Below are 18,740 nucleotides of genomic sequence, written 5' to 3' on the forward strand. Positions count from 1 at the left end.
CTTATTTTTTCTTTCTTTCTAAGGCTCTTCTTAAAATTGTCTGTGGTATTTTTTAATGTACTCAGAAGTCCTAGGACTCTGGAAGTTTTTTAACTAGTAAAATAAACATAGCCATCAAGTACCTGCAGTTCTGCTAACAGTATTGTTTGTATTCTAAACCCCATCCACAAAAGCTACAGAGAAAAATATCCAGTATAAACAAATATTACTTAGATACCAGTGGCATCTTAAAGCAGCACACCCAAGTTTCAAAATGCAAAAGGGAGAAATTTTCCACTCCCACAGCGCATAATTCCCTGGTGAACCTCATGTCAGGAAAAGAAAGTGAAGTTGTCTCTGTTACTGCGAAGTTGGGGGGGAGCTGTGCATGCAAAGGGAATCAGTAATTATGTTTTTACATTTTTTGTCATCTTTTTTACCCTCATGAAATCTCTTCTTTTTTATAATGTCTCTCCTTTCTCCACACTTCCTCCTTTCAGCTGTTCTCTCTCATCTTCTTCCTCATTCCAACAGAAATGATAGTTTTGTCCTTTAATCTCATTTCTTAACATTAGCCTCTAAACTTTATACAACACTCAAACATAAACACCACTGAATAATATTTTCAAAGTAATACACAAACTAGGGCAAGAAGAAAGGATGAAGTGGGCTGAGGTTAAAACTGGGAAAAAACATTCTCTACTGGTATTTGCAATCCAAGCTTCCAGCAGAGAGAGAGAAGCTAAACCCTTGAGGGGAAAAGAAGCTTGAATCCTGAGAAATGTTAGGAGATAAGGTGTTCGTTTGTGCAGCCCTAGGAGAATCACAAAGAACCATCATAGCCTACCTCACCAGGCTGCCCAGGCAGCTGAAATCTAAGGCAATGATCCTTAGGCCTTTGCCTCTACAGCCCAAGGCTTAAAGCTGAGGAAAGAAGACATGCTGCTCTTTAAGGCTGGACTCCGCAGAGTTTCTGATCCTTCCCACACAGACCCATTTTCCCAAAACTTTTGAATATCTTTTTGCTAACCCTTAGTAGTACTGTGTTATCCACTCTGCCTATACTTTTCACTCTCCCCCCACTTCAGGCCCTACCCTAAAATAAAACTGCATGCCTTAGTTTTCACAATTGCAAAATGATAATAACTATAACTATGTAATGATAACTATAACTATAGAGTTAAATAAACTAATACCTGTAAAGTATTTAGAACATATTTGGTACATGAAAGTATAAGAATTAGTTAAATAAAATGAAAAGAAAATAAATTAATATATCCGGATTCAAATAACAGAAAGCAATTTATGATGGTAAAACATATTTCAAACAGAAAAAAGAGCAAATATGCTAACTTCATAAACATGTGTCATCAGTCCAGTCAAATTACTAAGAGAGATTACCCAAGAAACCAGTCTTTAGCTTAACGTTCTTTATTTAACCCACTCTACCCTGGTCCTGAGATACTTAATTATCGAGGAAGAAATAAATCTATCTGCTGAAACCACAGTTTACAAAATGGAAGTCTGAGAGTTCACCCTTAGTCTGGGATATCCTGTATCTGACTACTCAGCATTGAAGTCATTTGCACTATTTACGTATTATTTGAAGCTTCATTGTATAATCTAAAAAAGGACGGAGTTTGAACTTAAATGTTTGGACTAAGGGAAAAGGACTCATTTTTCTTTGGAGGTGGGGCCATAATGGCATGAAAAAAAGATAGCTGTAATTTGTAAAATTGTGAACAGAAAAAGGCAAAAGAAAAGAGACCACAATATGGAAGGAGAGACAATGATGAGAAAGTCAGTGTCATGAAATGAGACTATCTGTTATGCTTGTCATGTGTGAATACAAAAATGATAAAGTGACATCAAAACTTATAAACAGGGAACAAGATGCATCTCAAATATAGAGTTACATATTGAAAAGTGAAAAATTACTACATGAAAATAACAATTCCATTGTAAAGTTTATCTTCCCTATTTAAAAATTTCCCTTAGGACAAAAATATTTTTAAAAAACCATGTCTGGAATCTCAAAGATAAATTACCCAAAATTAGTAATTACAAGTTTTTAATATTCTATCAACAGTCAGCAAAAATATGATTAGCTGTCTTACAGATTTCTAATTCAGAAATCTGTAAGACAGCTAACCATATTAAAATTATTTCCATAGACTGATTATATAAATTTAATACTCAGAAAATTTTTAACATTTCAGCAAATGTTCTCTAGGTGATAGTAACTATGAAAAATAAATATATTTGACTTTTTAAAAACAAATACATCATTTATAATAAAATTCCACTCACAGAAATTCAAGGAATATAATTAGTTTGCTATGAAAATAGACCCACTGAGTCTTTGTTTAATAAAAGTAATAGCACGATAGTTTTAATCTATACAAAAAGAATTGAAAGATTTCTAAAAGTTTATGTTAAAAATATGTAGTATCGAAGGGTTAAGCTTCTTTAAATATTAGCATTACACCTTGAAAAGTTCTGACTGCTGCCAGAAGAAAAGTACACTTTAACTAAGCAAAAAATTTCCATTGCTCTTATATTAAGAAACCACACCCCACACAACTAATGACAGGAAAACATTTCAATTCAAACCTCTCGTACTATGCAGCCTGAGGCAAATTTTTTTTAAAAAGACAGAAAAATAAAACACAACTCAGATTTTCAGAGAAGAAAGGAAACTCTGGCTAAATAAGTAGCAATTATGCTGAAGAATTTATATGCTAGGCACGACTGAATGTAAAAACACCAGAGCAGTCAACCATAGCGTTAGCACTTTGAGTATGATTAACAGAATGAACTTGCAAAGGTCAATTAAATGTCAACACACCTTAAAGACATATTCTTCTTAAGAATAGTCAATGTATAATAGCACATAATACCTTAGGCGTACCCATCTTAATTCAAGGGTAATATGCACGTGATATATGTACACACAACATGTCACCAGTCAGATTACTATACAAAGGCCTCTAGCATCTACCCTAGAGTTGTGACCATTTAAATGTATTTCAAGTTATAAAATAATTATGAAGAAAATATACTTATTTATTATATAGCCATATCCACTGAAGTTGAAATGCAAACTACATTGTAAATGTTAAGACTAAGGTTTATCCAATTAGCTGACCTTATTTATTCTATCATAAAAAGTCATTTACAAAGACAACCCTTTATTGTCCCTAATACATTCATTATCCAACTACTTAATACATCCCCTACTAACCTTTCTTGAATGATGGTGCTTAAAAAGATTACCAAAAAAGGTACATGGCATTCAAAAACTGACAAGTTTAACATTAGCAATCTGTGGGATAGACCAAGTCTTAAAAGCACTGAGTGCCCATTCCTGGCATTTTTCATTCAAGAATGCAGTAAAAGCCTTAATCCCATGCCACATAAGGAAAGCCAAGTTGTCCTAGAACCTCACAATGAGAACCATCAACATCACCTGGCCCAAACCTCTCCACAATCACAGCTTGAGAAATGTAGAACTAAGGTAGAGCAACCTGGATTAGCTCTCAGAGCTACTTAGCAGACCTCAACCTTTAAAACTTAATTAGCTTAGTGTTTTTCTCCCTATACCAAATCTATCACATACTTTCCCTTCATTAGGACTTTTAAGACCAGATTATAATTAACAAAATAGGTGTGGCTACCATTGGATGTCAGAGGAAGATTAGAACTTTTAAGGTGTAAATGACCTAGGAAGGCTTCAAGGAGGAGATAGAAATTGAAGAATGGATAGAATCTGGGTAGTCTGAGAGGAAGCATCATGAATGAGGGAAGCAGTATGGGCTAAAGCACTGTAGTGAGTGAGCTGCCCATGTTCCATGGACTATTGAGAGAAAGCTTTCAGAGAACCTAACAACCTGGTTCCAAGATCACTGTATAAGCGAGGCATAGGAGGTTCATTAACTGGGGGACAAACAGAAACTAAATAAAAAATTTTTATTTTGGAAAGCTAATGTGCAGATAGCAAAGACTAGCACAGCAATAAGTTTGCAAGACAGAATGGAGGTGTGAAAAGAGAAACATCTGTGGTGCCTCATAGGGGTCTAGTAATGTTAATCATATTTTACAGGGTTAGTATAAGGAAAATGTGAGCTGATGTGAAGAAAGTGTAAGAGCTCTAGAAAGTAAAAGCGTTTTTAAAAGTCAGGGGCAAGAGTCTCTCTGATCATGTCCCCATATCTTGATGGCATATACTTCTCTGAAAAGGCAAATTTGCAGTTGAATTCTGGATGTATTCCTAAGGGGTTAAGCTAGAAAACTCTTCCTTTGAATAATTATAAAATTTAAGATTCCCAAGAGAAAGCTTCCATCCCAAGCCCCTGAAAGGTTGAGGATTACTGATACTAAAATACAAAACCAGGATTAATAGTTTGAGGCTGACCACATAGTATCTCTCAGAGTAAGTCAAAAAAGTATATACAGTGCTAAACAAGGTGGTATGAAAGTGAGGGGGAGAGGAGGCAGCACCTGAGCCTGGGCAACACAGGAAGAAGCCCAGGTTATTAACTGGCACTGCAGTCTACATTCTTCTCTTGTCCCTTTCCCTCTGCTCAGCAATTGCTATTTAGTGGTGTGACCTTCCCTTGTGTCCAGAGCTACTTATCTCCTCCTGTGTTGTCTTCCTCTCTTGTCCCTCTTCTACAGCAACTCTCCAGGGCTAAAAAAGAAAATTTTAAAAGTTACTATAATAAATTAAAAGCCACATGTATGGAGTATATACTGAGTGACAGTTATTACCTGTCACTAATTTGTGTCTTACATAACTAATAACTTTACATAATTACCAAAACAACTCCTATGAGGCAGGTACTGTTATCCTCATTTTTCAAGTAAGGTTGAAAGCTTAGAGGGTCAGGGATGCAGCTCAAGGTCACGTAGGTAGTAAATGGCAAAGCTAGGCTTTAAATCACGGGTGGTCGACCCCTCAGTCTTTGCTTTGAATCTCTCTCCCTAACTCTTCCTTTTTATTTCAATAAACATGAAAGTCTTCACTTGTATGTCAGGGATTTTATACATATAGAGAGACATTGCAGGACCCATTATATGGGTCTGTTTTAACAACACAGGGCTAGGGGTCAGGGTTTAGGCACATACTGGTCTACCAAATTATCTGATTTAGGACTGAAATATTCAAGTGTGAGTGTTGAACTGTGTTGAAGGGATAGCTTTAAATTCAGACTTCTTATTCTGTCTCTCTCAGGTCTTTTGTCCCTTGGGATCAATTCCCAATTATTTGCTTGAAACCTTATAGCCCTAGTAGAAAACAAGCAGATGACTGGGATCGCCACTCCCACAAATCACACACAGGCTAGGGGTGGTGATGAGAGGATCCCATAGTAGGAGGGGCCTCTTGAGTCTTGTGCCCCAAAGCAGCCTTAACTTTGTAGGTGGTGTGATGGTTTGCTTGCAGAAGCAGTTCATGAGAGGGTCCCTGGCTACAAGGCCAGCTAACAGATAAAGCCAACATGTCTGGTGCTGGTGGGGAAGTGATCAGAACAGTAAGCTTGTCAGGATGCTTTTTTAATGCTCCTAGATGAAAGCAACAGCTACCGCTAAACACTGGCAAGAAAACTCTAACGCTATTTTTCAAAATTTAGTGTAATTTGGTAAAGCTTTGTTAAGAATACAGGTTTTAGATTCTGCTAACAGAAATTCTAATTCTTTAAGTATAGGAAGGTGCCCAAGAGTCTGAAGTTTTCCAAGTCGTACAGAAGATTCTGACACAGGTGGCCTAAGAACCACACTCGCAGGTACATTAAGCCCCCACAAGGCTGTCCAACCAGAAACCTGCTCTGAGAGAAACACATTCCACAAAGACAGTATGTTCAAATATCAATGCCAGGCTCTGGATTGAGTGGTCACTTTTAAATAAGGCCACTAGGCTTTCCAGAAGTTTCCAGGCTTACAAATGTTGGGGACTTATTTTCCTGATATCACCAAATAGAGAGGTCCCTTGGGAAAAAGAAAATATCTCATGAATGATGCAGTCCACATAGGATCTCTTCACACAGAGTGCTTGTCTAGAGTGAAGACCTTCTTGGCAAGATTTTATTTCCAGTGCTTATTTTATATTTGGTGTAAGATTGGAGATAATTTTCCCCCTGCAGATTTAGTTGATTTCAAAGATTTCCTTCATGCAACTACACTGAAAGGCTTATTTCATGCTATTTTAAAAATGAGTTTAAAAATCAGACAGCACTCGGGTGAAATATTACGGTATGATTAGACCATTTAATTAGATGTTCAATCAGAATGCAAACAGCTACTGATTATTTAAGGAACATACCTTTTCAAAGGTTTGTTCTTCAAAGAAAGCTAGGTCATAAAAGGTATTATGTTAAATCAATATTGCTATCTTTTTCCCAGAAACGCCTATCAATTGTCTTTGTCTCTTTCAAAATCTGAATCCTTACTTTAAGCTATAAAATTTCAGATTAGATACTAGAATTAAGCTCACTCCCCCCACCCAGTACTTTCTATGATACCCTCTTTCTTGCCCCTAAAGCATGATAATAATTCTCTTTAAGGTTGGGCAAAAATTTTTTAAATTACTATCTGAGCACCAGGTATTTTATCCAGCAAATATTTGTTGAGTATTTATATTTATGCTCATATATATGTATATTTTTAAACCAGCTTTTGTTGTTATAAGCTCCATGAGAAGGCAAAATGCCAGTGAAGCATCTGACACTTAGAAGGCACTCTCATGAATGGTGAGGAAACTGGGGAAACTCATCATTGAGAGAACAAAAAGTTTTGTTTGTATTTAGTACTGACCAGTAGATATTTAATATTTGAGAAAACTGTGCTTAGAAAAAATGTTTGATTTCACTTTTTATGGAAAAAATGCAGGTTATCATAATAACCAAAAGTTAACACTCCATTGTATTGCAACACAACCTGTGATGACAGTATTTCAATATTATTACCAGACCAAAGCTTTAACATAATTAATTTATCAAAATTATACATGCCACTAACACATCCCCAACAAAGATTATGTAAGTGAGCCATCTTGGCGTCAGTGATACTGAACACAGAAGCTATTTTCAACCCTTCATTAAAATTAGATCAAGACGTACTTGCATTATGTGTTACTGTTTCTGTAAAAAATATTTACTTTAGTTTAAGATTAACTTTGATTATAAGTGACATTTTCTTTTCCTTCTTTGTCAGAAGTCAGAGCCCCCATTGGCCCCCACAAAAGTTTTCAGTAGAAAGAAGCAATACATAAAAACAAGGAAAAAACACCTGCCGCGTTTACCCTCTTCCATGTATAATAAAAGTTTTATTCTCCCCCTAAACTGAATCCAAAGGGTCGAAGGGATAGCTCAGGGTACCTGCCATTTCACCCTCAAGCTTGGTTTTCTGTTCCCAGCCCCAGTCCTGTGAGCTTTAAGTGGTTCATCAACGTAGACAGTCTTGAGAGGGGTTTTTTAAACAAGTAATGGGTAATTTACTTTTTTCACTGAAAAAAACTTGAAATATTACTGTTTTAAAATATTAGACTTAAAAGTTACTTCTTAGTAGAATGAAAGGTGAATCCGGGCGCAGGTAAATCTATCCTGGCCTACCGCTTCACAACTCCTGTACCACGTTGAGGCCCAAGGAAATCTCGAACCGAGATATATTTTTAAAAACGCAAGACATGTAGCTGCTGTAGCTCTAGCCTCCTGTATCACCCATGAGGTGATCTAAATAGTTAAGTCTCTTGTCCAAGGTCATACAGAGCCACTTAGTGACAGGCAGAGATGGTGCGCGACCTTCTAATTTTTCCACCCCCACCCCCTCCCTCCCTCACAGGCCCTCCGTGGCCCGGCTCCAGAAGGGTTCCCACGGATACGGTTCACGAGTCAGCCGCATGTCAGCGCCTCTTAAGCCCTCGCACTGTTATTTGTTCTCCCCGCCTGCTCTAAAAAGTACTAAACGCTCTCTCCACACCTTCTCCCCAAACCCAGGCGCCCCAAACCGTTTTAGCCCGTCGCGCCCAAAGCCAACTCACCCGCAGCCCCAGGAGCCGGAGCCCTCGGACGGACTCTGGCCCTCCCCGCAGTCCCCGCTGTCCACGCCGCCGTCCTGGCCGACGACGAGTCCAGAAAGTCACCGGCGGTGACCGCGGATGCCAGGGGCGGGCCGCGCCACCCCGCGGAGGGGCCGCAAACTTTTCCCGGCTCGCAAGTTGTCGGGCTCCGCGGCCGCGGACCGACTTCCTACACCGGCCGCGAGAACGAGGGGGCGCCCCTTTCCCGGCCGGGAGCCGGGCCACCAAGGAGGGGGCTGGGCGAACCGGGGCACCATCAAGTAGGGGCCGACACTCTCAGCCCGGCCGCATTGTCTCCACGGCCTCGGACCCAGTCTGAGCGGCGGCGGCACGAGCGGGTGCGGCCGGGAGTTGCTGTCCCGAAATTGCCGCCCCCTTTCGCTGCCGCCGCTCACAGCGTTCTTTGTGTGTCTACCGCCTCCGTCGGTCGCTCCGTCACCCGCCTGACAGCTGATGGGCTCGCCACGCCGGTCCCGCGTCCCCCACCAGCACAGCCCGGCCCAACCGAAGGAGGAGGGGAGAGGAGGAGCGAGCGTTGACAGATGCTGGCTCCCAGCGGCCAACGCCAAGGGAAAACTGGGACTGCCCACGGGAGACCCGGCCAGGTAGCAGCCTCCGCACCATACGCCCCCTTCGAGACTCTTTCCGAGCCGGGACCCTCCTGTCCTCCTTCCGCGGCCGTCCGCACGCCCGCACGCCCAGCTCCGGCCCGGTGTCCGGCGCCCGGCGCCCAGCGCCCAGCTCCGCAGCCGAGCGCTTTCGGTCAGGACTCCTGGAGAACCCGCTCCGCCCCCTGCCTCCAGCAGCCTCCAATGGTCTCGGCCTACAGGGGCAGCTCCGTCCAATCAAGTGTCGGAAAGCGCGGCCAGTCCCCAAGAGTGTAGCCAATAAAAGGCGACTCCGGCAACACACCCCGCCCCGATTCACTGGGAACAAACCGCGCAGAGCCTGCGGTGGGACCCGGATCCCGGCGCCTAGAGCAAGTCAAGTCTGCTGTTGACCTGTGTCACAAAGTGAGAGTCTATCGAGGGAATTCCGATGCTTAAATTACTATATTATAATATAGGGCGTGGACGAAAATGGGAACACTGGACTTCTTTGGTAGGTCTTCTAAATCCCTACCTGAATTTAAACTCCACTGCGAAAGTTCAAGGGTGAAGGAAAGCTGTACAAATACATTGTAGCAGTATTAACTGTCGGAGTTAAAGACTTTCCTTTTAGAATATTGCGTTCAAGTGACTGACTAGGCTGTGCTCAGATTGGTACATCCGCCGTCCTGAGCATTTGTATTCTTAATAAATTTGCTAGAACACCACGTATCTAAAACAGTTCTCTATTCTTCTCTAAAACGCAGGAGGTCATGGCACTGCCAACGTTTTTTCTTTCCTATTTCATTCAAGAATGAAAATATAGGAGTTTTGTATTCAAGTCGTTTTTGTTCTGAACTTTATTCCTGCAATACAGTCACACACTATTTTAAATAGAGGTTGGATGAAATAGCTCAGAGAGCGCGAGAGAGGGAGGACTTGATTACACCACTGGCGATAAGAGACTCCAGGTCTTAATCACAGTACCTTGAAAGTAATAGGCACTCTATAGTTGTTTATTTGATATGAATAGGATCACTCATTTATTGTTGGTCATATTGTTGGTAAACTTTATTGAGCTTTTTACTGAAAGTGGACTACACTTTGAAGAAAACAATATTTGTAGTTATTGGTGAAAATTTTAACATAATTTGCATATGTTAAAATCAAATCACATTTGTATTTCAAATAACTGTCACATCAGTTTATTTTTTCTGAGATAAATGAATTAAAACATTTTTGTACACATATGACAAATTATTTTGGTGACCATATTTTTAAAAAGATGACCTGTATGTAGAATTAATAATAATAATAATAATAATAATAATAGAAAAAGCAACCAAGAAAATAATGGCTTGTATTACCGTTTTGCTTTTACAATTGATACTCACCACTTCTTATCAAATTAGTTTCAAGGGATAACATAGACCCCAAGACTAAGTTTTGTCAAAGGACTCTGGATTGACCTTGAGCAAATGTCTTAACACTAACTCTGTTATGAAAGGACAGTATTCCAGACTGTCTGCCTCATCTCAGTGCTGTGAAATCCAGACAAGATAGTGATGGTAAAGAATTTGTTCGCTGTAAGTGTTGTGCCAAGTGCACAGTAGGCTTAAATGTATTATTCCCCTTCTTTGCTTTCCTACAGTCAAGTAACAAGATACTTGCCCACTAGCAGTCTTTCAATATTTCCTGAGTGCATATATATATTTTTTCAATCTGAAAGTTTGCTCTTAAACTAAATGTAAATGGAACTCCTGCTTCTCATTTTTAGAGCAAAGAAATACTTATAGTTTTTTCCCTTTCTCTCTTTCCCTCCCTCCCTCCCTCTCTCTTTCATGCAGATGTTAGAGGAGAAATTTAATTAACATAGTCTATGACTACCAATATGCATAGTTTCACATGGAAGTTGTTAATGGTTGGGTCAGATTTATACTCAGATAATCAAGTAATTTGGCAGCCATTTATCAGGGATTTGTTTAAGGTATTTGTATTTAATTTTCAAAGAGAAATCGCAAGTGTGTATTTTTAAAGATACTTCCATGTGCCATAATATAATTTGTTTACTTTGTTCCAAAATATGCAGTCTAGTACAGAAGTTTAATTATTACGTCAAACAAATGTACATATGGTAACACTAGAATGTGAAATTTGCCAAATTTAATTGAACCAGCAGTTGTTATTTTCAACTAATTAACTGCACAGATTTTCTTTTCTGAGTGAAAATTGTGGAAGAAATGATTTTTATGAATCCAATATGCATGACATTAAATATATTTAGGTCAAAACCGGTATTTGGTTCATTGACATGCCCACACCCATTTATTTCAGGGAATGAATGTTTTATCATTTGTCTGGATAATATAGGTGACTCCACTGTGGTGATGTTTCATTCACTAAGTGATATTTTCAAGGTTTCTCATCAATGATTTCTTCATTAGTTGTGCATTATCAAAGAGCTCTCTACGAGAGAGCTATCAGTTTTAACACATTTAAATGTTTACTAGAGAAACTGTGACTTGAGGGTAGTTTTGGCATATGTAAACATAATTGTCTGATACACAGACATAAGTCTTTTATAAGTTGAATCATGTGGTCTGACTAATGACAACATTGTTTTCTCTTAGTTTTTACATTTAAACTACTGTCATAAGATTTCTTCATCAATGATTTTGCAACTGGATTCACATAATCTAGATTTTGATCATTGATATGCCTCTGAATTTTTGTGTGTCTTGGACAAATCAAACTTCCCATGTGATTTCTCTCCCATTTACTGAATCCGATTCATTCATTTGAAATGATGGTATTTAGAATACTGAAATGATATCCATTAGAGAGAATAGAAAAATAAGTCCCTCATTTTCTTTTCTATTTCTGAAGTAGATGAGGGAAAATTTCTTTTGTGAACTACAATGTCAGATTTTTTAAACTCTCCTTTTATAAGACTTATATTTTTTGATTTTTTGAATCTGACTATGGAGTTTCCTCCCTGTGGTGTATTTGTGGCAAGAATCTTTCATATCCATGTGAAAGAACAGAGAGAAAATCCCAAAAAAAACTGATGAGGGGCACACTAGACTTCCCTTCTCATTTTATCTTGGATCGTAGTCCCACGGAAAATTTTTTTAGGGATCAATATTAGGAGAAACTTTGTTTCTCCTGAATAGACATCTTTTTAATGTCTCCTTTTTACTTCCACTATTAGGCAGCTCTGAACTAAATTTATAGTTCAGTTAAGGAAGATATTGTGGACTGCCTCATTGTGACTTTTTTATTAAAATATTTACCTTGTCTTGGTTTATTATTTTATATACCACTTATGTTTATATGTGTGCATTTTATTTAAGCTATATCTAAAATACTTTCTGAAATAAGGTGAAGTATAAATGCATGAATAACATATTTTGAGCCACAAATAAATCCTGGTTATAATGAACTGAGCATAACTTAAGTAGAATGTATAGTGAGGACAACAGGAAGGATATTGCTATGGTTTTTCTTCACAGAGGAAGAGGAATCTGATTCGCCAGGTGTCTCAAAACTTTTTTTCCAAAGAGGCAGAAAAATGTAGAGGTATGAGATGGGAAAAATTTATTACATTTATGTTTTTAAAGTTAAAGTTATGGGAAACATACATTTATGAATGTTTTCTGCAAAATCAGGAGTTTCACTAAAAAAATAGAATATTTGATTTAAATTTGAACTGAAATACATATTATAAATTATGCTTAAATCATGGTCACTTCCTGTGTTATCCATCAGTAGCCTTTATAGTTAAGAAATAACCCCTAGAATATGTTTCAAATGCAGTAACTCTTTTCACTAGGATTACTACACATCTATTTCCTTCAATTTTAGTAGCTTCTTTTAGAAAATAAACAATGTGTCCCCTGTTTTCAAATAATATTCTACAATGGTTTATTTTTAAGTCTTTTCCTGAGTAAGTTATTGTCTTAGAACTTCATCCTATCATTTTATTTTTATGAGATACATTTTAATTAACTATAGCTAACAGTTTAAAAACCATTCATCCTTTTAAAATATAGTCATGAACACAAAGTAGATGGCAGCATCTCCTTTCCTGGCCAGCAGGGCAGCATGAAGCAGGTGCCCAATGAGGTTAGGAGGGTTTAAGTATCAAAAATTCAACTTAACCTGACTTAAATATAAAAAAAAATGTATTAACTCATATAATTAGTAGTTCAGTTTACAACCTTGACAAAGTAAAAGGAAATGTAAAAAAAAAAAACAAAAACAAAAAAAAAACCCAAAGAGGGTGGAAGATGACAGAAGGAAGTAAAAGTAGAAGATGAGGCATTAAGAGCCTTATTCCTGCTAGAGGGGTGTCAAGAAACTGACTCACATGTATTGGATGAGAAACAAGTGAAATCAGATGTTTCTAAATTACAACCAACCTAACTTAAAATAATAATAGAATTATCAAAATTACAGAGGATTGAGAAAAGAACTACAGGAAAGGAACTAAAACCTCATTTTCCATATCTAAGGGTCAAGCACATAGAGATAGGTAGATAAGGACATATAAAAGTTAGTTATTTCATTATTTAAATTTCATATTTTTTAAAATAAAACTATATACATTATTTAGTTTTCTAAAAGCATACACGATTGAAAGAATTTTCCTTTGGGGTAGGGGCTGGTGTTCCAATTGGGTATGAGAAGGATTGTAGTCATTTTAAACCACGTGTGGATATTGTTTTGATGAATTTTTTCAATAACACAAAACAGTTTTAGCATGAAATTTGTTAAAAATATAAAAGTAGGGTGTTAAATATGTTGGGAAACCACAATGTAATATTTAGATAAGGTAAAAGGAGGTTTGGGACTTCAGTGTGCTGAAATGCAAACATTAGTCAGGAATATATACGGTGGTTTTCAGAAAGCCACCAAATATAATGAAATGTATAGTTCAATCATTTTATTTCCTTCACAAACAATTCATAATGTAGTAGATTACTTTTCTGTGCTTGAGAACAACTGTGCCTTTGGATCCCACAGATTCTAGTACAGACTGGGTACTAAGAGGGTGTTTGTTAAATGCCTATTTTTGATGAAATAATTGTTTCATTTGAAACTGTTTGACTCAGCACACAGGAAAACTCAATAGAAAATGTGTTCAATTGTAAGCTTTATAGCTTGAGAAATGAATGAAATTTATGGAAAGAAGATTCTGTGGAAATTTACAGAAGAAATTAGAAGTCTAGAACATAAAATATTTGAGTAGTTAACATTTTTGAGCTTTGGGGCTTCCATATTTTTCAGATATAATTCATTGTTAATTTTCTGTGCCACTGAAGGAACATGTTGGGGCCACTGTGAAAGGCCCCAGAGGGTCTCTTAGAATCAGTTTATCTTGGTTAAGATGGAAATCAATCTCCTGAACTTCCAGTCTGCATTGTAAATATTCAAAGACAAGGGAAAAAATCATTACCAGGAACTGTGGAGGAAGAAAAGGTGTGCATGCCTGTGTGCATGTGTATGCATGTGTGAGTGCGAGGGACGAGGCCCCATTAATGATCGGATCACCAAACATTTGGATCGGCTGCCAGTTGGTAAGGCTCAGGATTAATCTAAAAAGAAAGTCCAGAAAAGTTAAAGAATATAGTGAAAGTAAAAATGACTGTCAGAGTATAATGTTTTAGTCCCATTATGTAAAGTTTTATTTTGTGATACGCAGTGCCATTTGGAGAGGATATCTGTGGAAACTACCTGAATTTTAACCAAAGCATTCTCATGTACATGGCATCTCTCCAAACTTGTCTGAAAATAACTATGGTAATAAGTGCTGGATTTTCATTCACTTTTTTTTTAATTTGGAAAGAACCTTTACATATGTAATGTCATTAGATCTTCATCATTTCCCTCCAGATTATAAGAAGGCAGTCTTGTGCAGTATTGGGATTCAAAGACATTTTTAAGCTCGGTTACTTTATGGGACTCAACCAGGTCACTAATTCCTCTGGGCCTATAAATGAGGATGATCATAATTACAGATGCTGCATCTCTCTTGCTGTATTGTTTTGAGGGTAGAAGCAGCCAGTTTGTTAGAGCATGCTTTGTCAATGTGCTTATTAGTATAGTTTCTATTCCCATATTATAGAGAATGGACAGGAGACACAGTGATTGAGATGAGTCCTCTATTACCCATTTGCATAATGCTGGGTTCAGGTCTCCTAATTATTCACAAGTGTTCTCTTAGCTACTTTGATTCATCCTTTGAACTCATCCTTATATAACAGTAGAATAATCTGATATTTTCTCAATTACTTTTTTGTATTGGAGAGTTAGGCTAGTGGGTTACCAGGACCTTTCTAGGTGGAAATCCTAAAATAATCAATTACATGGTTCTTCAACTTTCTCAGGGGTTCTATTGACTTAGAGGGGATGCAGGCAAACAAGGTGGTGGATAAAAAACTCTGGGTAGAAAACAGAATTTCCCTTGCTCCTGAGAGAAGAAAAAGTATACAGAGAAGCAGGGACCTGGTGTGAGATGGGAACTACAAAGGATATAAAACAGTTTCTGACGATATCCTGAATGAGGGGATAGAAAGGATGTGGAGAGAGGATTTCTAAGGTTCAAGGGCAAATGTTCCAAGACATCTTCTGAGCACATAAGTGGCCTTCTTTTATTCCAATGGATCTATATGGAGCAGAGATGACCATGAAAATATAAGACCATCTTTTTCTTCCCCCAGAATTCTCAGAAAAATTGTTAGGATTTTGGCTATCTAGCTAGATGATACATACCATAGAATGAACAAAAGCAGGGAAAGACAAACTGTAATTTTATTTAAGTGCCCACTTTTGTTATTACTAAAGCCTGTGGGTTAGAGAAACACAAAGGAAAATTGTACAAGTGGATATTATTGCTTAGATAACCCAACATTGTGTGCTTTACTGCTATAAAAATAATTATTTAAAAAAGCTAAGTATATTTATCATAAAAAAATATTGCCCTTATTGTCCAGCAAACATTATGTTTAATTCACATAAGGTAGAATATAAATTGTGATCTGTTAAGCACATATATGCTATATATGAATGGAATAAAATCTAGAAAGATCAACACCTAAATGTGTTTATTTCTGTGTAGTAGGATTATGGTGACCCATATACTTTTATATATTTTTTAAAATTTTTACAATAAATATGTTACAGTTAAAATTATAAAAAGTCTTTTTTTAAAGATTTTATTTATTTATTTGTAGAGAGGAAAGGGAGGGAGAAAGAGAGAGAGAGAGAAACATCAATGTGCTGTTGCTGGGGGCTGTGGCCTGCAACCCAGGCATGTGCCCTGGCTGGGAATCGAACCTGTGATACTTTGGTTCGCAGACCACGCTCAATCCACTGAGCTATGCCAGCCAGGGCTAAAAAGTTTTTTTTTTAAAAGGCATATAACATACAGAAACTCACTTCATTGCTGAATTACTTGCCAAGTTTCTGAACAAAAAGAGAAGTGTGCGCATTAGGTGAATCTGCTTCTTATTGAAAATGTCTTTACTTGGACTTTTGAATCAAAAGTTTTAATGTTGATTGTGGTAAAATAATTTAGATGGTTTTCATGACCAAGTAAAAGCAAGGGAATCATGTAAAAAGAAGTGAAATAAATTTTCAGTGTGGTGGTTACCTCTAATATCTAATTCCAGTTTTTTTGTCAGCTGTTTTACTTTGAAGGATATGAAAAACCTTAGTTGCTCATTAGTTCATTTTAGGTAGGATATTTAAGGACTACTAGTAAAAGACTAGAGTAGCAAGCAGTCCCAACATTTGAAAGACAGGAATTTTGACTTTTTGAAGACTTTGTGGTAGATAAAGTCTCTTGCTCTCCGTAAATGATATAATTTAGAACAGAGTTCTCAACTAGAAGACATTGTGCCCCCCAGGGGACATTTGGCAAAGTCTGGAGACATTTGTGGTTGTCACAACCGGACAGGTGGGGATGCTAATGGCATCTGGTGAGCAGAGGCCAGGAACGCTGCTATACATGCTACAGTATACAAGATAGATCCCCCCTACAAGGAATTATCACCCTGAAATGTCACTAGTGTACAGGTTAAGGAGGCCTGCTTTAGACATCTTTTTATTTATAAATAAACAAAATGGTATCATCAATATCAAAACTTACAAAAAGAAAATAATTCTTATGTTTTTTTTCAAGCAATGGAAAATAGAAGTGATATTTCCCTCCACAAAAAATCAAAAGTAGAAACATTTCCAGTACATTTTTGTGTTATAAAATAATATCTAAAAGTTAAGAAACCTAAGGTAGCTATTCACAGTGGTTGGGAGAGCAGAACTGGAATACTACAACTCATGGAAAAAAAATGTGCTTTGGCAAGTTAGTCAAGAATGGCTGTTTTTTAAGCATTCCTCAAAGACTATTTTAGGTAGTAATTCAAAATGGTTGGGAAAGTGAATCCAATGATATGTCAAGAACATACATTAATAATGACTGCTGTTCTCCCAAGAAATAATGAAAACACAAAATACACTTATGACAATGTTTTATGTGCCCTTCAGAATCATGGGCTATTGGAAAGGCAGTTCTGGTACAAGATGCATGGGTATGGAGCAGAAACCTTCCTCCCCACATCCCAGAACCCAGTGTGAGACTTGGGTTCTCACAGGAAGATTCTTGGGTTCAGAAAACACAATGACAACAACAGGATGTTTGGCAGCACTTTGTATTGTGTTAACCTCACAACCCTGAAGCATTTTATTTCAGGGCATCTTAAAATATACTTTCAGTTGGTTAGTGTATGAAGTTCAATGAAGGTCACTGCATGCCTTTTCATTCTCCCTAGAGAGGGCATTAACTTAGTTCCCTATAAATAAGGATCAAGACTGTTAACTAAAGCATGCCCATTTGGTCTTTATTACTCCTTTCCTCAAAAAACAGGGCATATTTTCATGAAGGATGAAATGGGATGTCATGATTGTATTTTGTTTTAGATTTTAATTAAATGTGTAATGCTTAAGGAGCTACAAAATTATCTTTGGTAGGTTGGATGAAGACATGCTGAGGATCAAGGTGATTTATGTTGGCAAAGCCTTTTGTTTTAGGGCGCAATAGAACTGATTCTATGACTTTAATCAGAAAGGCATAAATCCCCTTCTGTAAATATTTGGTACATGTTTTAATTGGTATAGTGATCAGGAAGGAAAGAGGATTATAGGATTACAGAATTACTTTGTAAACATTCTGTTCTTCTTCATATTTTACAATATTTTTTGGTGAATGATTTTTTTTTCTGATCATAAAATACTACTTAACATTTGGAAAATTCAGGGACATATAAAAAGAAACAATGCTCTGTGAGACCACCACTTCCAACACAGGCCGACTTCCTTCCAGTTCCTCCATAAAGTGAGGGTCACAGTGCACCCAGTCCTGCCTTCTGCAGTGAGCATTTACCCATCTCATCAAACTTCTTCCAAAATACAATGTATGTCTGTATCATGGTTCTTAAATAGCCATACCTAACTCAATCTTATAAGTGGTGAATTTTTTTCTTCTCTGTGACACACATAGATCTAGGATTGTTCAGAAATCAATGAGTTCTGATGTACACATAGATAACAAAGGCTCTGGCTTATGCAGATTCCCCTGGGCATATGTCACTGCTCAGTTCCCTTCTTTCCCACTCACATCACTTATTATTATATGAGTAAGAGTAACTAACATTATAGAGGCTGTACTCATTACAGAGACTGGACTGTACTCTAATTTATTAAATAGTGTTTAGAGTTTAGTACTTTTACTATCAATAATAACAAATTACTCTTAACACCCCTCACAACTGATCTTGGGTATTTTGTGACATCTTGGGTGATTAACACTAAATTCAACTAATACGGATATAATCTGGTAATGAATGTCTCTACCCTCAAACGTCCCCTAATGATTTTTGGAAGATGAATGGATAAAAGTAGAGTTATTCAATCTAAGAGTATTAATTCTTGATATAAATCATCAAACTTGTCTTCCAGAAAAGCCATTCCAATTTCTAATCTCACATCCAACAATTCTTGTCTTTAGAATTAAGTTGTGCTAATTTGATATGTAAAAATAT

At 37.3% G+C, this 18,740-nt stretch overlaps 1 protein-coding gene across 1 annotated transcript; it reads right to left on the minus strand.

The window, feature by feature from the left end:
* Positions 1 to 2,224: 2,224 nt before the first annotated feature.
* Positions 2,225 to 18,128, minus strand: LOC123821495. The gene is made up of 3 exons (XM_045842884.1): positions 18,083 to 18,128; positions 8,015 to 8,888; positions 2,225 to 4,669 (listed from the first exon to the last, which is right to left on the minus strand). Exons 1-2 carry the CDS (start codon positions 18,126 to 18,128, stop codon positions 8,113 to 8,115), a joined length of 822 nt encoding a protein of 273 aa, XP_045698840.1. The 3' UTR covers positions 2,225 to 4,669; positions 8,015 to 8,112.
* Positions 18,129 to 18,740: the final 612 nt, after the last annotated feature.

The sequence above is a fragment of the Phyllostomus hastatus genome, unplaced genomic scaffold (genome assembly GCF_019186645.2).
Source record: "Phyllostomus hastatus isolate PE091 unplaced genomic scaffold, TTU_PhHast_1.1 phas_contig_40, whole genome shotgun sequence".
Lineage (NCBI taxonomy): Eukaryota > Metazoa > Chordata > Mammalia > Chiroptera > Phyllostomidae > Phyllostomus > Phyllostomus hastatus.

Coding starts and splice junctions, on each gene's coding strand:
- LOC123821495 (XM_045842884.1), bottom strand. CDS start 18,128: ATGATACAGACATACATTGTATTTTGGAAGAAGTTTGATGAGATGG. Junction 8,889..18,082: donor GAAGAAGTTTGATGAGATGG/GTAAATGCTCAC, acceptor GATTGGACGGAG/CTGCCCCTGTAGGCCGAGAC.